This window comes from Sciurus vulgaris, assembly GCF_902686455.1.
Source record: "Sciurus vulgaris genome assembly, chromosome: 1".
NCBI lineage: Eukaryota > Metazoa > Chordata > Mammalia > Rodentia > Sciuridae > Sciurus > Sciurus vulgaris.
Genome location: NC_136461.1, coordinates 178,267,374 through 178,284,695, shown reverse-complemented (window position 1 = coordinate 178,284,695; position 17,322 = coordinate 178,267,374). Strand labels below are relative to the sequence as shown.

The 17,322-nt window shown below is 39.3% G+C and overlaps 1 protein-coding gene across 2 annotated transcripts in view; it reads left to right on the top strand.

The window, feature by feature from the left end:
* The window catches only part of DPYS (dihydropyrimidinase), a 74,535-nt gene that overhangs the window by 51,693 nt on the left and 5,520 nt on the right, over positions 1 to 17,322 (top strand). For both annotated transcript variants that reach the window (XM_079141518.1, XM_079141517.1), the window contains exon 8: positions 10,390 to 10,597. In XM_079141518.1, the coding sequence (XP_078997644.1) occupies positions 10,390 to 10,597 (208 nt within the window). The remainder of the gene's footprint in view (positions 1 to 10,389; positions 10,598 to 17,322) is intronic.

Here is a 17,322-nt window from a genome sequence, read left to right as displayed (position 1 = left end):
GTTTAGAAACCCTCAGACCTTTCTGCATCTACCTTCTCTTTCCTATCCCTTTAGTTGAGAGCTGACTCTCTTCCCTCTTCAAATTCCAGTTGCTCCTCTTTCTTCCTAAGATACGGAATTAGAACTGAACATAATAATGCATCTGGAACATTTAGTATTTTCAGTGACAGCATTGGGTGGATTTTACCCAACATATTCCTATACGGAAAATCAACATCTTTTTCTGCTTGACTGGTGTCCATAGCATCTGTCAAGCAACATCATCTTGCCAAAGACAAAACAGCACCCCTGGAAGGTGACGATTCCACTCATCACCCCGGGAAGCCATCTCTAACTCTTACCCATGTGCCAGGCCCATAGCTTTGCCTTCCAAAGTCAATACTCGTCCCTTACCTATGATCACCTACCTGTTTAGTATTCACAGGACATACCTCCTGGATCATCCTAGCTTAGCTGATTCACATTCAATTCCTGCTCCTTCAAGACACTAAATTATTTTTAGTTCCCTACTTTCTGAAAACGAGTATATAGAACATGCAATATTTATGTTCAGTAATAGTCCAGAAATTTGCTAATAAGCTATTTTCTGATGAATAAATATGTATATAAAATGCCTTCTATTTGTCAGTTCTTCCTGAGGCACATGGGTGAAGGACATGGTGCCTACCCCAAGGTCACCTTCCTGGTGTCTAAATCCAGTTTATCTAACCATGCCCTACACCACCATCCATGACCTACATCATACAGCTCCAAGGACAAAATAGCAGGGTTACATGATCAGTTTATTTCTTTAAGTCAATGTTTGAGCAGCATTTTTATGAACCTGCATTAAATGTTTTGTCATCCATTGAGCACCAATAGAGTTCCAAGTTATTGTTCAATTTAGATTTAATAATGTGGCTGAAGCAATTCCCATTTTCTCTTCCGTAGGAGGCGAGTATAGAAGTCTGAATAGAGGGAGGAAGATTGATGGGTGCAGTGAGCAGCAACTTTGCTTAATAATGACAGTGTACTTGAAGTAGCACCAGTTAGCATTTCCAGAGATGTGGCTGCTGTGCACCCCATTTATATAACTTGTCACGTCCAAGAAATCGACAGAAGAGGTAGTTTGAAATAGACAGTTGGAACACACATCAGAAAAAATATCTCCTAGTGAGATCATATTGAGAATGACTGGTCAATTTCAGTTTAAGGAATTTTTAATAGCATCTTCAATGCTCTGCTGCAAAACAGAAAACCAACCAAGAAACACCAGGAAATATGAAATTAAGTTGCTTCCTGTTTGTTTTCTGGGTACGAAGAATATTTTCATTAACTAAATGCTGTCCAGGTAGCCCGCCATAAAGCTTTCAAAGAGCACTATTGTCTAGTGGTAGTACGGAAGTAAAAGGCTCAGGTGGATATCATAACTCATATGCATACCTCCGCTACATGAACTAGGCTATATACCATAGGTAAGTTGTTAATCTTTTTGTGCCTTGTTATCCTCCTCGATCACCTGGGAATAATAATCATGGCTGCCTTATAGAATGTTGAGATTTAACAATGAACTATTGCTTTCATGTTGAATGTGCAGGTATCGCATAGCATAATGTAGAGAAACGAGATAAGTAAAGATACTACTAATAGCCCTGAGATGATTCTATTAATCTTTTTGTTGTTGTTCTCATGGCAACTGGGACAAAATGACTTCGTTGGAAAAATACAACAAATACCTAGACAAGTCATTTCTCTGAGGTCACAAAGACCCACAGTGCTTAAGAAATTCTCCTCCTCTTCACAGTGCTCTCTCTGAATGTACATGGGCAGTGTTATCGTCTCCTGGCTGAGCTTCAGTGATTTTCTCTTCTATAAGTACACACAGCTCTTTGGTAGAAAACTGTTTGCAAAGGGACAGGATGTTTTTCTGCAGTTCTGACATGAGTAGTATCAAAGCTATTGACTAAGTTGGAAAAGAGCTTAATGTTATCTTCGGAGGCTCTGCTTCCCTGTCAGTGTCAGCCTTGGAGATGTGTATACTATAATTGGGACTCAGTAAGACAACTGTGACACCCCTCCGCAGTGAGACGTGCCTGTGACGCGCCTGATACAGGCTCACAGTGAGCCTGACAAAGAGCAGCTTTTCCCTGGGGCAGAGTGACCATGAAGAACACTCCTTCCTGTGAATCTGCTAATGGGGAGTGGATGGCCCAGGGACCCCAGCTTCATCTATTGTATGGAATGGCTCTTATCACCCTGTGTTCTTCCTGTCATCGCCAGGGCAAGTCAGCATCCTAGCTATCCAGTCAGTGATGAGAGAGAAGATATTTCTCACAAATGCTCTCTCTTCAACTAATTTGCATATTGTTAGAACTGAAAAATATTTGATAATGAATCTTGCAGTTCTTCATGTTTGCTTACAAATGAAATTGGAGCATCATTCCCCATTTGCATCTATCTTGCTGGCAGATTTGTTGAGAAGATACTCTTGCTTCTTTTAGAATCACAGGCTTTTTGGACCCTGCCTCAGAGACATCCGTGGGCTCTTTTTCTTTTAATTAACACATATTAATGGTACATATTAATGGGGTTCAGTGCGATGTTTGCACACATGTATAGAGTGGGCACTGATCAAATCCAACCGCCCTTTTCCTAACCGGCCTCACCCTCTCCCAATCTCCAGTAATCACTATTCTACCTTCGGGTCAACAGATTTTAGCTTCCACGCATGAGAAACTAAACTTGTCTTTCTGGGTTTCACTTGTCTCACTCTACACAATGTCCTCTAGTTCCACCATCCATTTTGCTTCAAAAACAACATTTCTTTCTACTTTATGGCTGTAACACACATTGGGTGTGTAACATTTTCTTTATCCATTCATCCGTTGGTGGGCACCTGGGATGGCTCCCTATGTTAGAACTTGTGACTTGTGCCACAATAAACATGGGCATACATGGGCTCTTCATTAAGGGAGTTATTTTCCAAATGACAAAGTCTCCATGAGTCCAAGTTTTGACTGCAAACCATAGTAACTAACTTGTATTCACCTAGACAAAAAAAAAAAAAAAAAGGAAAGAAAGAAAAAAAAAAAGAAAGAAAAAAAAAATTACTCCTTGGGAAGGCTTAGGGACCAAAGGAGATTGCTGCTCTGCTTTGGAAGACTGGAGCCCAGGGGAGCCCTGGGAAGCCTGCTCTGCATCCAGGATTGTACCCTCCAATTACTTTCAGTTCTCTCTGTCATTCTGTTGAAGTTTCTAATTCCTGGGACGAACACACAGCTGCCTCTCTCTTGGTTAGGGAACAAGAGGACACTGAGTCCTCCTGTCAGATTATGTCCAAAGGGAGAAAGAAGTTTCTTAAAAGGAAATTGTGGTGCTAAGACTGGAAGGGAGAATAGGTGCCAAGGGAACAGTGCCTGCTACCCTGCATGCCTTAGGACTGGAGGATGTGTGTGGCCCACTTAAGAGCTCAAATGTGCTGTACACATGACAGCTGCTCCAGTTATCCCCGTGCTACTGCACCTTGTGGCAGAGATGAGTTATCTCTTCAGCTGACTCTCCCATGTGTGTGCTTGTTTTCATCCAAGGTGGTTTCCTGAATTCAAAGCACAGTCCACTCATCACATGACATGGGGCCCACCAGCTCTGCAGAGGAGGTTATATACACCTGAACCCGGATTACATCAGAGAGAGCCTTCTGGAGAATTTGCAAAAACCTTGGGGATGTTTCTTTAGAGGGAAATAAAGATACAGGGAGTTTGGAAAATCATGAGTCTGTTACCACGTGCTGTAGACGGGAATCGAGAGGCCTGGGCAACACTCACCTCATGCAGACTCTTCCACAGGGCTCAGGCTCAGACTTCATATTCAAGAAAGGCCTCAGATTGATACTTTTGAGATGATCATGAAAACAGATTTTTGTGAAAATCTAGGGAAAAAGATGTATCAGGCAGGAGTCTTAGCTGCAGTAGAGAGAAATCCATTCTAGATGGTTAAACAAAAAGGAAATATATCAAAAGATACTGAGTGGTTCACAGAGTCTCCAGGAAGGCTGGAGGACCTGGCTGAGAGGTTATGCAATCAGGAACAATGTCCCAGGCATGCAAAGGGCAGCAGAGAACATGGCTGCTGCCACTGGACACACTCCCAGCAATGGCCTCATTGCTCAGGGACTAGATGCATGGCTTGAGCCTTGTCATAGCTGTCCCTCAACACAGGAGTTATCTCTCTCACCCCCACCAACATGGATTTCTGTGGCACCTGATTCTTGAGACAGCAATCGTGGCAAAAATGGGCACCATTTGGAAGGAGCTCTGGTTTTGTGCCTGGGAGTCTGTGAAGGCATGTTCCTGGCTGGCTTCTGCCTTGGGGACAATTCCCCAGAGGAAGTGTGATCAGAGTAATGACAGATGGCCTTACAAAGACGTGTGACTTTGAACTTGTGTTCTTTCCATTAATGGATCATATCTCCCATATCGCATTATGAATGAATAGATTTTAAATAATGCTTTGCAATAATTTTATGAATCATATGATGATATTCATCATATGTTATGTTGAAAACCACCTACCAGTTAAATATTGAATGTACCACGAGGTGCTTTTTAAAACCTTCTAACAGCAGGATTACATATGTAACAGTATTCCTAAAAAGTTCAAAGTAGATCCTACTTCTCAGAGGTACATTGGCTATTGAACTTGGGCAAGTTCTTAAACAGTTCCAGTCAGCATTATCACTGGGTAAATGGGGGAATAAAATCTAATTGTGAAATTATTATGGTATTTATTGATATTTCCAACTGTTGCTAATTATTGATGAGCAAGTGTTTTGTATAAATTGATAAAATGCAACTAAGAATAATCATAAAATTTTATTTATGTATTAGTACTTAACTTGTACAGCCTCAGAAATGTTAGGTTCCCAGTAGAACTTCTATACTGAATACTAACTTCCCATTTAATTCAGGTTTTTTTCCAAAATACAGACATGTCCCAGAGGACAATGGAGGCAGGAAATGAAATCAACCTGACTAAACAGGAAGACAATTATGTGATCCTTTTATTTGATCACTTCATATTTATAAAGCACCTACTATGTGCTGGTGTTTCTCTTTAAAGTGTACACCAGATAAGAAAAAACAGCCTGTTCAAGAGATCATTATAATACACTTGTACTGGAGGTGGGGGAGCTCAGTGGTGAGCACTTGTATGGTGGTCATGAGGTCCTGGGTTCCATTCCATTCCTAATACCAAAACACACACACACACACACACACACACTTGGATAATGCTAAACTGCAAAGGAAGAAATGTTCAGTTTCACCTTGGTTCATCCAGGTTGGAATCTGGGGACCAGATTTTTTTTTACATTTTATTCATTCATAATCATTATACATATTCACAGGGTACAGTGTGATATATTGGTGTGTGTACACACTGTGTACTGATATAGCAGGGTAACTGGTATGTCCATCACCTATAACCCTTGTCACTGCTTTGTGATGAGGACCCAGGTTATGTGGTTTTTTGTTTTTTTTTTTTTTTCCTTCATAACCTCATGGTTTTATTTTCTTGTTAGGACTGACACAAACTACTTCACTTTGATTTTGACAGTTTTCACACTACATACCCGAGATTCATTTATACGATGAAACAAAAAATTAAAACAGATCCTCCTCCTGAATCTTTTTTGGGTCATGGACTTACCAGAGAATCTGAAGATCTTCTCTAGAAGACCTCTGTACCAACAATACAATTTTGCATACAATTTTAAAAGCTGTTTACTGATCCTCAGGAATGAAACCATAATCCTATTAAGTGTCAGTGATTTTCACAGTAAGTTTTGACTGAGGCAAAAGGGAAAAACATGCATGAGTGGAAGGCAAGTGAGAACTCAGGAAACAATGAGCACGTGTAATTTAGGTGACAAGGGACATGCTGTGAGGCGATGATATTAACAATCATAGTAATGGTGACAAATACCTTGGCACATGGGAGGACATAGGCTCTTGAGCAGAGTTTTAGGGAAGGAGAGGGGCAGAAGTGAGAAGGGCATTCAGGGTAAAGAACCGCATGTGCAAAGATTGAGACGCGTGAAGGTGCCTCAGAACTGGAGAATTACAGCTTTGGCTGGACGGAAAAGTCGGGTGAAGAATGACACCCTGTCAGACGCCTTCCACTGTGAAAGTGGAGGCACAATTTTTGCTCCTGTTGATAATGCCTAGAATTTACATTTGGTGTTAATTTGACTTCATTTACATAATGCCTTAGTATAAAGAACTCTTAGATGTTGTCTAATTGACCTCTTTCTCTTGCTAACCCCAAGGCTAAGATAGTCAAAGTAATGACCTTTATTTGGCATGAGGCAGAGAAATCGAATTGGATATTTTGCTGCATCAACTTCATCTTAATATCATAACTTAAATCACAGAAACAGTATAACAAAAACTCTAAAGATACTTTGATTCCTCATATTCATTTTTTCCATTCCCAAAAGACTTCGTATATTTCCTTTTGTATCTGTCCAGGTGAGTATGTATTTTCCTTACACATGTGGTATGCATGTTCACTGGGGCCTGTTTTTGCTATATACTGATAGGAAGTTATCAGGCATTTTTGCTTCTATAAAAGTATTCTTAAAACAAGTCTTTCACAAATGCCTAATATTCCTTTTAGTAGCCATTGGAAAACCATTATGCTTCAGTTTTTCAATACTTTAGGCAATATTGGAATGGCAATCTTTATGTATCAGGTTTTTTCTTCTTAGATTATTTTTCTTAGTTTCAGAAGCTCCCAACTTAGGGTTTCCCACCCTATTATTATACTTCAAATAACCATTTCAGCATGAATTTTTAAGGGCTTTTGTTTTGGTGGTGCTGGGGATTGAACCCAGGGCCTTGTGTATGCCAGGCAAGCACACTACCAACTGAGCCACATTCCCTCATAATGAATTTTTAATTCATTTTACTTTCTTCATATAGCAGCCTTACTAATGCACCAGTCCAAACATCTCTATGTAGCATTCTACAGTACAAGCCCTAGAGTTCCTGCTGCTGTTAACCATGAAGTGTAGGAGGGCAGAGAGATTGTGCTGGCCATCAAAAGTCACTTTAACTGGAAGGTCTGAATCCCCTCTCTATTGTTTCCTCAATTTATTGATTTATTTGAGTTTGTGTCTTTTATCACCAATTCACAATTCACCATAACTCATTCTAAGTATCTCTTTGAACATTTTCATTACCCTACTTTGGTGACTTACATTTGAATGATAATACCCTTTCCTCCTCCTCAGTATTTAAATTTTTATTGTATCTGTGCTTCCTTCCTGCTGCTCTGGGGTCTTTTAAACTTTTCACTATATGGGTAAGTTGGTTCCAAAAGTCTTGGAAGCTCTTTTTCGCAACCAGCACTTAACATATGACCCAGAAAATTCACTTCTGGGTATTTATACCAGACAAGTCTTTATAGAAAGTACATACCTTGATGTTTACAAAAGCTCTATTCGTATTTCCAGTTAAAATCTGGAAATAATCCAAGTATCCTTTAGTGGATGAATGATAACACAGATGTGTGTCCCTGCAGTGATACCACTCAACAACCAAAAGAAAATGCCATTGAAACAGTCAGTAGTATGGATGGATCTCGAAGAACTTACATGGAATGGAAGAAGTCAGTCTGTAAAGGTTGCATACTGTGTGATTTTATTTATATGCAGTGATGGAGAATAGATTGCTGGTTGCTGGGAATTAAAGGTTGGGGCTAATGTGCTTTAGAGGGATAATAGGAATTTGTGTGTGTATGCGTGTGTGTGTGTGTGCTGATGAAACTGTTTTGTGTTCTAATGTGATTTAACACAAGTCTATTATATGTGTCAAATATGCATCAAAATTCATACACCCGTACACCAAAAAGTTGTTTCATTATTAATTTAAAAATTTTTGGAAAATCCCAATTTCATCAAACTAGTCAAATTTCCTGGGGTATTATCTAACCTCTAAATCTCAGCGTACATACCCACAAAAGGTAGAAGCTACTCAGCACTTGAAGAGGTGTTATAAGGTTGAGATAAGATGTTATGGGCTCTCTCCTTGACATACTGGAAGTACCTCTTTTCCCTTTCTGTGGTAGATGTTTTTCAGTGGGAGCGGATTCTTTGTATAACTTTCATCCATCTTTTTTATAGTTATTTGGCCCTTAGGGGACAAATTGGAGCCATTGAGTGTTTCAAGCAGAAAAGTGACATGATCTGACTTTCACTTTTAAAAGACTGTTGGAGCAGCTCTGCAAAGAAGGTAGAGGGTAAAAGAGGAAACTAGGAGGCCAGGAAGAGGTGCCAGGGGGACCCGAGGAGAGGCAGTGGTGACGTGGAATTGTCAGGCACAGCAAAGAGGGAAAGACTTATTTTGGGGGATGTAGGAATGACAGATGTTATGATGGCTTGAGGGGCATAAAAAGGTAGATGGCGGTGTCATTCACTGAGATGGGAAACTCAAGGGAGGAGCACACTCCAATGAATGGGCTGTGGAGGTCACTGCCAATCAAGAGTTCAGTTTGGGCACATCAAGACTGGAAACCAAGCAAGCAGCTGGACATGGAGTCTGGAACCAAGGACCAGGCCAGTGTTGTCCTATTTCAGTGTCCAGCACACGTCAGCAAGAGGTTCTCAGCCCTTCCTGGTTAGGGCCGGAGGCACTTAGGGTTGCTGTGCCTCAGTCTCGGCCTCGAGGATTTTCATAGAGTACCTCTCTCTAATCTATTCTTAAGAGGGATTGTAGAAATTCTACCAGAATTCAGATCATGCTCATACTAGTCACTCTGGCCAGATATTTTTGTCCTTTTCCATTTAATAAGATTGAAGGAAAGGAGGCATCCAGCTTTTCCAAATACCCCAGCTTAGAAGTAATCAGTAAGATTGAAAAGTGTTCTTAAGTTACTGAGATAAAGCAATCCCAACCATAGGTCTATATCCAAAGGAAATGAAATGAGCTTGTTCAAGAGACATCTGCACTCCCCTGCGTATGGTGGCATTATTCACAAGAGCCAAGATATGGAGTCAACCAGAGTGTCCACCAGGGATGAAAGGATTTTACAAGTGTGGTATATACATGGTAGAATATTATTCAGCAATTTAAAAAAGCATTCATCTTATTTCCAGGAACCTGGAAGATATTGTGTTAAGTGAAATAAGCCAGGCACAGAAAGACACAGAGTACATGATCTTACATGTGGAATAAAAAAGTGATCCCACAGAAATAGTAGAATGGTGGTGACTAGGGACTGGAGCAGTTGGGAATGTTGGGGAGGTATAGAATTTCAGACAGGAAGAATAAGTTCAAGGGCTCTGTTTTATAACATGGTGACTATAATGTATTGCATTCTTGAAAAAGGCTGAGACAATGGACATAAAGCATTCTTACCACAAAAATAATAACTATGTGGGGTTAGCTCATTTATTAATTAGCCCAACTTAGAAATTCCACAATGTTGACATACTTCAAAATATCACTTTGTCCAAATAAATAATACAATTTTATGTGTCAGTATAAAAAATAAGATACTGAGAATGATGATAAATATACAAACATGACACAGAATATGCGAAGAGATCATATCCTAATGTGCCGTTGACCCTGCCATCCTCAAATTTCCAATTCTGCCACAGGCAAGGGGAAAAATCTGGATATGTTTTTCCTGTTTTGGGTAACTACCAAATACAGTTCCATAACGATCAAGTAGTGAATCCTCTGGGAAGGCTGGGGCATGAATGGGACTTGGGGAGGGGGTTGAGGAACCTCAGCTGCAACTGCAGACAGCTAGGTATCAATCAGGTCCTTGTGCTCATCAGACTCATCTGTTTAGAATGTTTTATAATTAAAAAATGAAGCTGGGCATGCCTGTAATCCCAGCAACTGAGGAGGCTAAGGCAGGAGGATCACAAGTTCAAAACTAGCCTCAGCAACTTAGGGAGGTCCTAAAGCAACTTGGCAAGACTCTGTCTCTAAATAAAATATTTTTCAAAAGGGCTTAGTAGGGATGTGGTTCATTGGTTAGGCACCACTGGGTTCAATCCCTGCTACCCAAAAGAGGGGGGCGGGGAGAGATTCTTTAACACATGAAAAATAATTTTAAAATCTAAATGTAAAAGACACCACCCTTTGCCCCCCCACCCCATTCTCATGGATCACCTTAAAAAGTGATCTCTTGGGTTATTCTCTCAGAAAATGTGATTACTGTGTAATGAAATGTTAATGCTATAGTCTATTCTTAAAGTCACTTGGTACAGTGATGAAGCTGTGGCTTAATAGAGTTGCTAAATTTTCTCCTAGGTCATTCTTCTTTCATATTTTTTATATTCATCAAGTGAGCTGGTGCTGATCTGGAGCTTTTTTGGTTTTGTTTTTACAAACACAGGACAATCTCAGCTAAGACCCATCACCAGGCAGTTAACTTCAACATCTTCGAGGGCATGGTTTGCCACGGGGTGCCCCTGGTGACCATTTCAAGGGGCAAAGTAGTGTATGAAGCTGGAGTTCTCAACGTCACGGCAGGAGAAGGGAAGTTCATTCCACGCAAACCGTTTGCTGAATATGTTTACCAACGAATCCAGCAGCGAGACCAGGTGAGTTATGCGAAGTGGGCCAGGGCCTGCCACTTGCTCTGGGGTGCTGGTGTTTGTGGTGATGGTGGTGGTGCCGCATCACACTGGTCTAGCACAGTCCCGGGGTGTCAGGGTTTATGTGAGAGATTACAGACAAATGCCAGTTTTCAAAGAATTGTTGGATGGATGCATTTTCCTTAGCAGACTGGTGTGTCAATTCGGGGCTTCCTGATACGAGGTCGGGGATTTTTTTCCAGGCAAGCTCAGAACCTTTTGGGCAATTTAATCAGGCTCTTCCAAGAAACAGACATCCAGATGGATAAAGGCTCAGGGGTTTTATACTGGAAACACCTGGGAAAGAAGAATGGGCAGGAACTGGAACAACTTAAAGTGTTCCAGAATGCAACTCAGGTCTGACCCAGTAAGGAAAGAAGAAAAGAAGGCGAGATGAAGCACCCTAGACCACCAACCTAGTCTAGAAGGGGTCGAGAGGGGCCCTTGGCAGTCCTTGAGTCTAGTCTCCTGCCCCACTGTTAATGTGGCACCCAGTCATTGGCTGGAAGCTGCTGTAGTAGGTAGTAGGCCTCAGAGCAGAGCAGAGCAGTGGCCCCTTGAGAAATTGCTGTTCCTTTAAAGATTTGCAAGTCACGTTCTCGTGACCACCAGAGCAATGGTGGAGTAGGTAGGTAGACATAAATATGAATTCCATCCTCCCTTCCCATTTCCTAGCTATGTGGTCAAGAGCAAGTTTCTTTATCCTTGGGCTCAGATTCCTTATCTGGAAAATCAAAATAACATTTCCTCCCTAAAAATTGTGAGACTCAGATAAGATGTTTTTAAAGATAAGTCACATACATTTAAGGCATACAGTAGGAGATCCGGAAATGCTAGTTCTGTCTCTTAATCTATAACAAAGGCCCAAAGTTTATAATAACTGCATTATAAGAGATATTTGCTTTTTAAAATTTATCTTGGCTTTTCAAACATTTCATTAAGTTTATACAGAGTTTTAAAAGTTATTAAGTTTTACTATACTAAATACAGTAATGTATTTGAAAATTTCAAATAAAAAAATCCATTTCTGGCTTTGGGGGTAGGGGACAACTCTGCCCTTAATCTCATATGTCATAGGCCAACTCTAAATGGCTGGGACCTGAGAATTTTCTGATTTTCCCTGAGATGCTTCCCTCGTGTTCCTTGGCTGGCCATATAGATTTTGTGACCAGTGGATTTATTCTAAAGCTTATTTCTCTTCTTTCCATTTTTCACATGTAGATTTTCTTTTCCAAAGTTCTCCATTTGTTTTTTTTTATTCATTTTACTTAGATCTTTTAGTCTCTTTGATTTCTCCTCTAATGTCCTGTACAATATTTTTTGAAAATTGTGGATTCTCAGAATGCATTACACAAGATTCCTACATTTTTAAAAAACACTTCCTAAGGTAAACCAGTGCTTTAGAATGCTTTGAATTCACAGGAATACCACAATCTTTATATGCTGTATTTTGGTCAAAACAAAGTTTAAGATTATAGTTCATTTTCCTGTGGGGTTAATTTATAAATGTTGACAGTGACAGGTGACAGGTAGGTGGTAACTGTAAGAATCCCAGGTGTTCTTGAACACTTGTGTGGTAAATAACAGCAGTACAACACTTAATGTCTGCTTATTGGATTCAAGACATTCTTCTAAGGACTTTGTCACTGTGAAGCCCTGTGAAGGAAAGATACATTATTTCTCTCATTTTAAAGATTAGAAAACTGAAACTTCAAGAAATTAAGAAACTCGTTCATGTCACACAGCAAGTATTTGACAGGGCAGGACATAAACCCCAGTTATTTGACTCCAAAAATTGCATAGCTAAGCAATCAATTATATTGTAAAATATAAGGATTGAGTTCAGTGAAGTACTGAGAGATAAATTGCTCAGTATTGAATTTGCAAAAGAGTCTTCCAAAAAAGAATTCAATCTGAGTTGCAGCCATGGATGACAGCTAGTTTATTCATGAGTCTATAGCAGAAACTTGGTGGATGCATAGGAAGGGTGGATTCTGGAAATCATAAGAAGGTAGAATCAATAGAATCAAGTGATAGATAATACACTTGAAATGGTTCTGAGGCAGGGCTGCTCCTAGTGGTCAGTTCTAGTTGGTCACCAGCAGGGGCATTAGACAAACAGATATTTAAATGGTCAACTTGAAACAAATGACTGGTTTCATCAGTTCTTCTTTTCAAATTGCTTTCTGTTTGGTTGGTAGAATTAATGTCAACTTCATATTTTATGTATTGACTATCAATTTTATGAATTTTAGTTTCTCAATATTTTCTTCTGATATCAACCTTTTAGGCATTAAGGACATTGTTATTTTTAAAATAGCACTAAATGATAATTATCCATTATTATCATATATTGTTCTGAGAACTTATTATCTATCAAGAACTGCATTAGGTGATTTATAGTTATTATTTTACTTAATCTGGACATCCACATGATAAATATTATCATTCTCATTTTACAGAACAGAAAACTGAGTCTCAGTAAAATTAAATAACTTCCCCTGGGTGAAGAAGTAAGTAAACTTTAGAGCCAGGATTTGTGATATTTTCACACTACTGTGGGATCGCTGTAGAGACAAGAAAAGAGGAAGAAGTAATCGTGAACCCCAAACCATGAAGGAATGCATGATTTAAAAAGATGTTGGGGGAAAAATGCCAAAATGAGTAAAGTGAACTGAAGTTTGGGAATTACGTGAAGGTATTTAAGATCCCCTCCCAGTTTAGTGAAGATGATAATAGAGTAAAAATATTACACTAAATTTAAGAAAATGATTTGTCAAAACTATAGATTTTAAATTCACATGAGGTTATCAGGACTCTTTGTTTTTCATTTTAAACACTCAGATTTCTTGGACTGGGGGTGTAGCTCAGAGGTAGAGTTTTTGCTTAGCATGCACAAAGCCCTGGTTTCAATCCCCATAAATAAATAAAATTAAAATACTCACATTTCTTTGTGAGTGAAGGACAAGAATTTGAAGGCAAGCAGGAATGGCCCATAAGATTTCTCCTGCTTATCTGTTACCATCTCCCGGCAAAATAATTGCTTCCCATTCTGGACTCCCAACGTACAGACTCTAGGCCCCATCCACACGGCCAGCTCTAGAACTCAGCTGGTCTCCTGGCTGGGGAGCTAGCTCCTTCAACACAGTATCTTGTCCTTTCCATGTTGATACTTGGTACAGCATAGGCATTTGACAAATTAATAAACTAAACACAAGAGGAACAAAGGCAATAGCTTCAGAAGGTCATAGAAGGAACTTTAAATATACTAATCCAGACATTGCCCCCTGTGCCATTCCAAAGAATGGGGTTATCTGTAAACTTGATTTTTGTTCACAATTATAATTTCTTAATAAAACTTACCATCATTCCACCTTACCACTTTCACTGTTATTGAATATAATGAGGCATTTCAAAGGAAAGCAAAGATATTTCTATTCAATTCAACAACTTTGGGGAATTGTTATTTATTTTAAAACTTAGCTAATCCATAAGGGAAGAATTTTAAATCAGAAGATGAGACATCAAACTTTATTTTATAAATATAACACAATAAAACATTTCAATATTATATAAAAAATCACTTGAGGAACAGTGTTATAGGGAAGAAAAAGAAAAGAATAAGTAACAACTTAGATATTCCAAGATATTTCTTGAAAGAACAAAATTATGTACTGTTGATTCTTTACCAAAAAGCATATAGCTCTTTAAAATTCAAATGGATTATATTGCTGAAATCTTTGTGTTTAGAGTATTATAATTTTCATCAAATTTTGAAAAGATGGACCTTCTTTAAGTTATCCATTAAGTCATCTTTTTTCTCCTTTTCAGTAATAAGCAACTTTGTCCTTTTCTGGAAGATACAGGTCACACTGCATTTTACAGAGAAACAAGAGTAGCTTCTCAGAGTAATATATGGTTTCAGAATACTGCTGCCAAAGCTTTTAAACTGGGCTGTATCTTTGCAACGATAAGTGTAATTTGCCTTCTAGATAAGATGAAATAGAGTGGATGGCTGAGTTGGTCCTTGAAATGGGTATTTTCCATTTCTGAAGTAACAGTTTGTCAATGTCTTCCTCAAGGTAGTTGCTCAGAAGAAGTAATTTAAGATATGTCATCAACTGCCATATGGACCGAATTTCCTCAGATTGATTGGTAATAATAATAAAAGGCAATACATATGCTGAATCTGGCTCATTTTGGCTCACAGAAGACACTTGAATTCATCTCTGCCCAAGCCCTCGTTCAGGGATGTCACTTTGGTAGCTTGAAATCAGGCATGGTGGGAGTATTTACACCACAGAAATAGGCAAGTGCTATAACTTAGGATTTTAAGGATGGTGAGAAAGGGAAGAATAGAGTTGGTTGCTAATATTTACCAGTACACTACTGTATTATAGGACACTTTCTAGATACATGTTGAGCATCTCTAATCTAAAAATATAAAAACAAATGCTTCAAAATATAAAACTTTTGAGCACTGACAAATGCATTGAAGGATCTCAGATTTTCAGACAAGGAGTACTCAACCAGTAAAGTTTATGCAAACATTCCAAAGTAAATCAAAACAAAACAAACAACAACAGCAACAAAAAACAAAGAACACCAAAACTCCAAATTCTGAAACACTTCTGGTTCCAAGCATTTTGGATATGGGGCACTCAATCTGTAACTCTCTTTTCATGCTTTATCTAATCATTCAACATTCATTCTGTAAATATTTGTTGATCACCAGTTAGGTGTCAGCTATAGGTTAATTCTCAAAACTACTGGGAATAGTGGTGGTTCTAGCTTATAAAGATTAAGCATTTGAGGCTTATGGAGGTCACTTGGCTATATTGGAACTCAGACTCAGGTCTGTCTACCTCAAAACCAGTCCCTTCAACTCTAGCACTGCAGCTCATTAATCATGAAGTATAATCCCTACTCAAATGAATAGCCACCCACCTCAATGTAGGGTTCCCCAGTCTCTTCACTGCACAAATGGCTTATTTACCCTTCCACTGGAAAACTTACCAGAGGAGCCAGCCCAGAAGAGAGAGGGCCGAGCTTTGTTGCATTGTCCTTGAGAAAGAGCTCACAGGGTATTTTAAGTGGATGGTAAAACATTAGCAAAATGCACACATTTTTATTGTTGTAGATCACCTCTATGGAACTAGGGGTTCCTCATGGTCTAGCGGTGCACAGAGCCCTAGATGGCTAAATTCGCTGTATTCCACTGTTCTCTAAATTCGCCAGGCCACACCTAGATTTCATTCTCAGGGACTCAGTGTTTATTTGAGCTGTTTGACGTTGAGCCAGTGTCTGCTATTTGGTATTTGGAACTTCTTTTGTCTTTATGTATATTTTTGTATCTTTATCTCAGTGGGCAGCATCACATCAGTAACTCTCTTGGGGCCTGTGGATTCTTCTTTATTGGTCTTTCTGTTTTCAGAAAATGTAGCATCCCAGAACTCCATTCTTGGCAGACAATATAGTTAAAATCATTATCCATTCACAGCTTCCTCTTCCCCTGATCAGCTATCCAAAAAGCATTTCTCCAATTATGCAAATATAATGATGATTGCAATTAATGTTTATTCACAGTACTTCATGTGATATAATTCTCATGTTTGTCTTTCTATTAACTTGTCACGGTGACAATTGTCATTAAATCCTATAAACTCAGATTGAACTCTCCTGCTAAAGTGATCTACCAGCATCCTGTCCAGTGAGGTGCCATCTGTGCTCTGTATTACCCAAGACAGCCTCTCCCAGGGTTGTACCTTTAAGCCATTTTATTTGATTGTAAGACCATCAAGATGGAAACCATTGCTGCCATTGATCTCCTAATCTTGAACAGCACATACTGGGAAAAAAATCATGCAACCCAGATTAGTTTCAAAAGTGTATTTTCAGGACATTTTAGTATCTTCAAGTGCTCCTTGAGAAAGTTGCCAAGTAATCGTAAATTACGTTACCTTCCAGTGATTCCATTGCCCATCAATATATAAAAAGTTCTGAGAAGTCTGACAGTCAAGCAGTCTCCCTCCATTTAACAAATGTTCATTGAGCACCAGGCACCGTCTGAGGACTAGTGATACTAGCATCAATCAGAAAGCAGCCCCAATACCACAGGCTTTATCTTCTATCTGTTCCAACTCTAGTTCTTTGTGCTTAACCAAAACCTAGTTGTGCTTGACACACTTTTACACCTCTTTGCTATAGTCAGTTGGCCACTTGGAAGAGGAATCTGAATAATGGAGAGATCAAGGCTGTAGATAAATTTGGGAATCATAGCACATAGACTTAAAATCACAAGTCTGGAGCCATCAAGGAGGGTTGCTAGATAGGACAAAAGGGGGCTTAAGATAGTGTTCCGGGTCCACCAACCTTCAGAGATTGAGGAGAAAAGAAATCAGTAAAGGAGCCTGAGATAGCTGCGCAGAGAGGCAGAAAGATCAGGAAAACATGGATTCTCAGGAGGCAAAGAAGAAATCTGCTGACTTTTTGCAACCCGTACCACTCAGATTCTTCATTCTGATCTCTCTTGAGTATTTTATGGTGCATAGAAGTCCTCTAAGAATGACCTGTGCTTTCAGCTGAAGCAACAGGACTGCAGACGACATGACTACTATACTCATCTGAGATACCAGGGAAGGAAACCCATTTTATTTTTGACCCAACCACTAGCATTGAACACTGGTTCCATC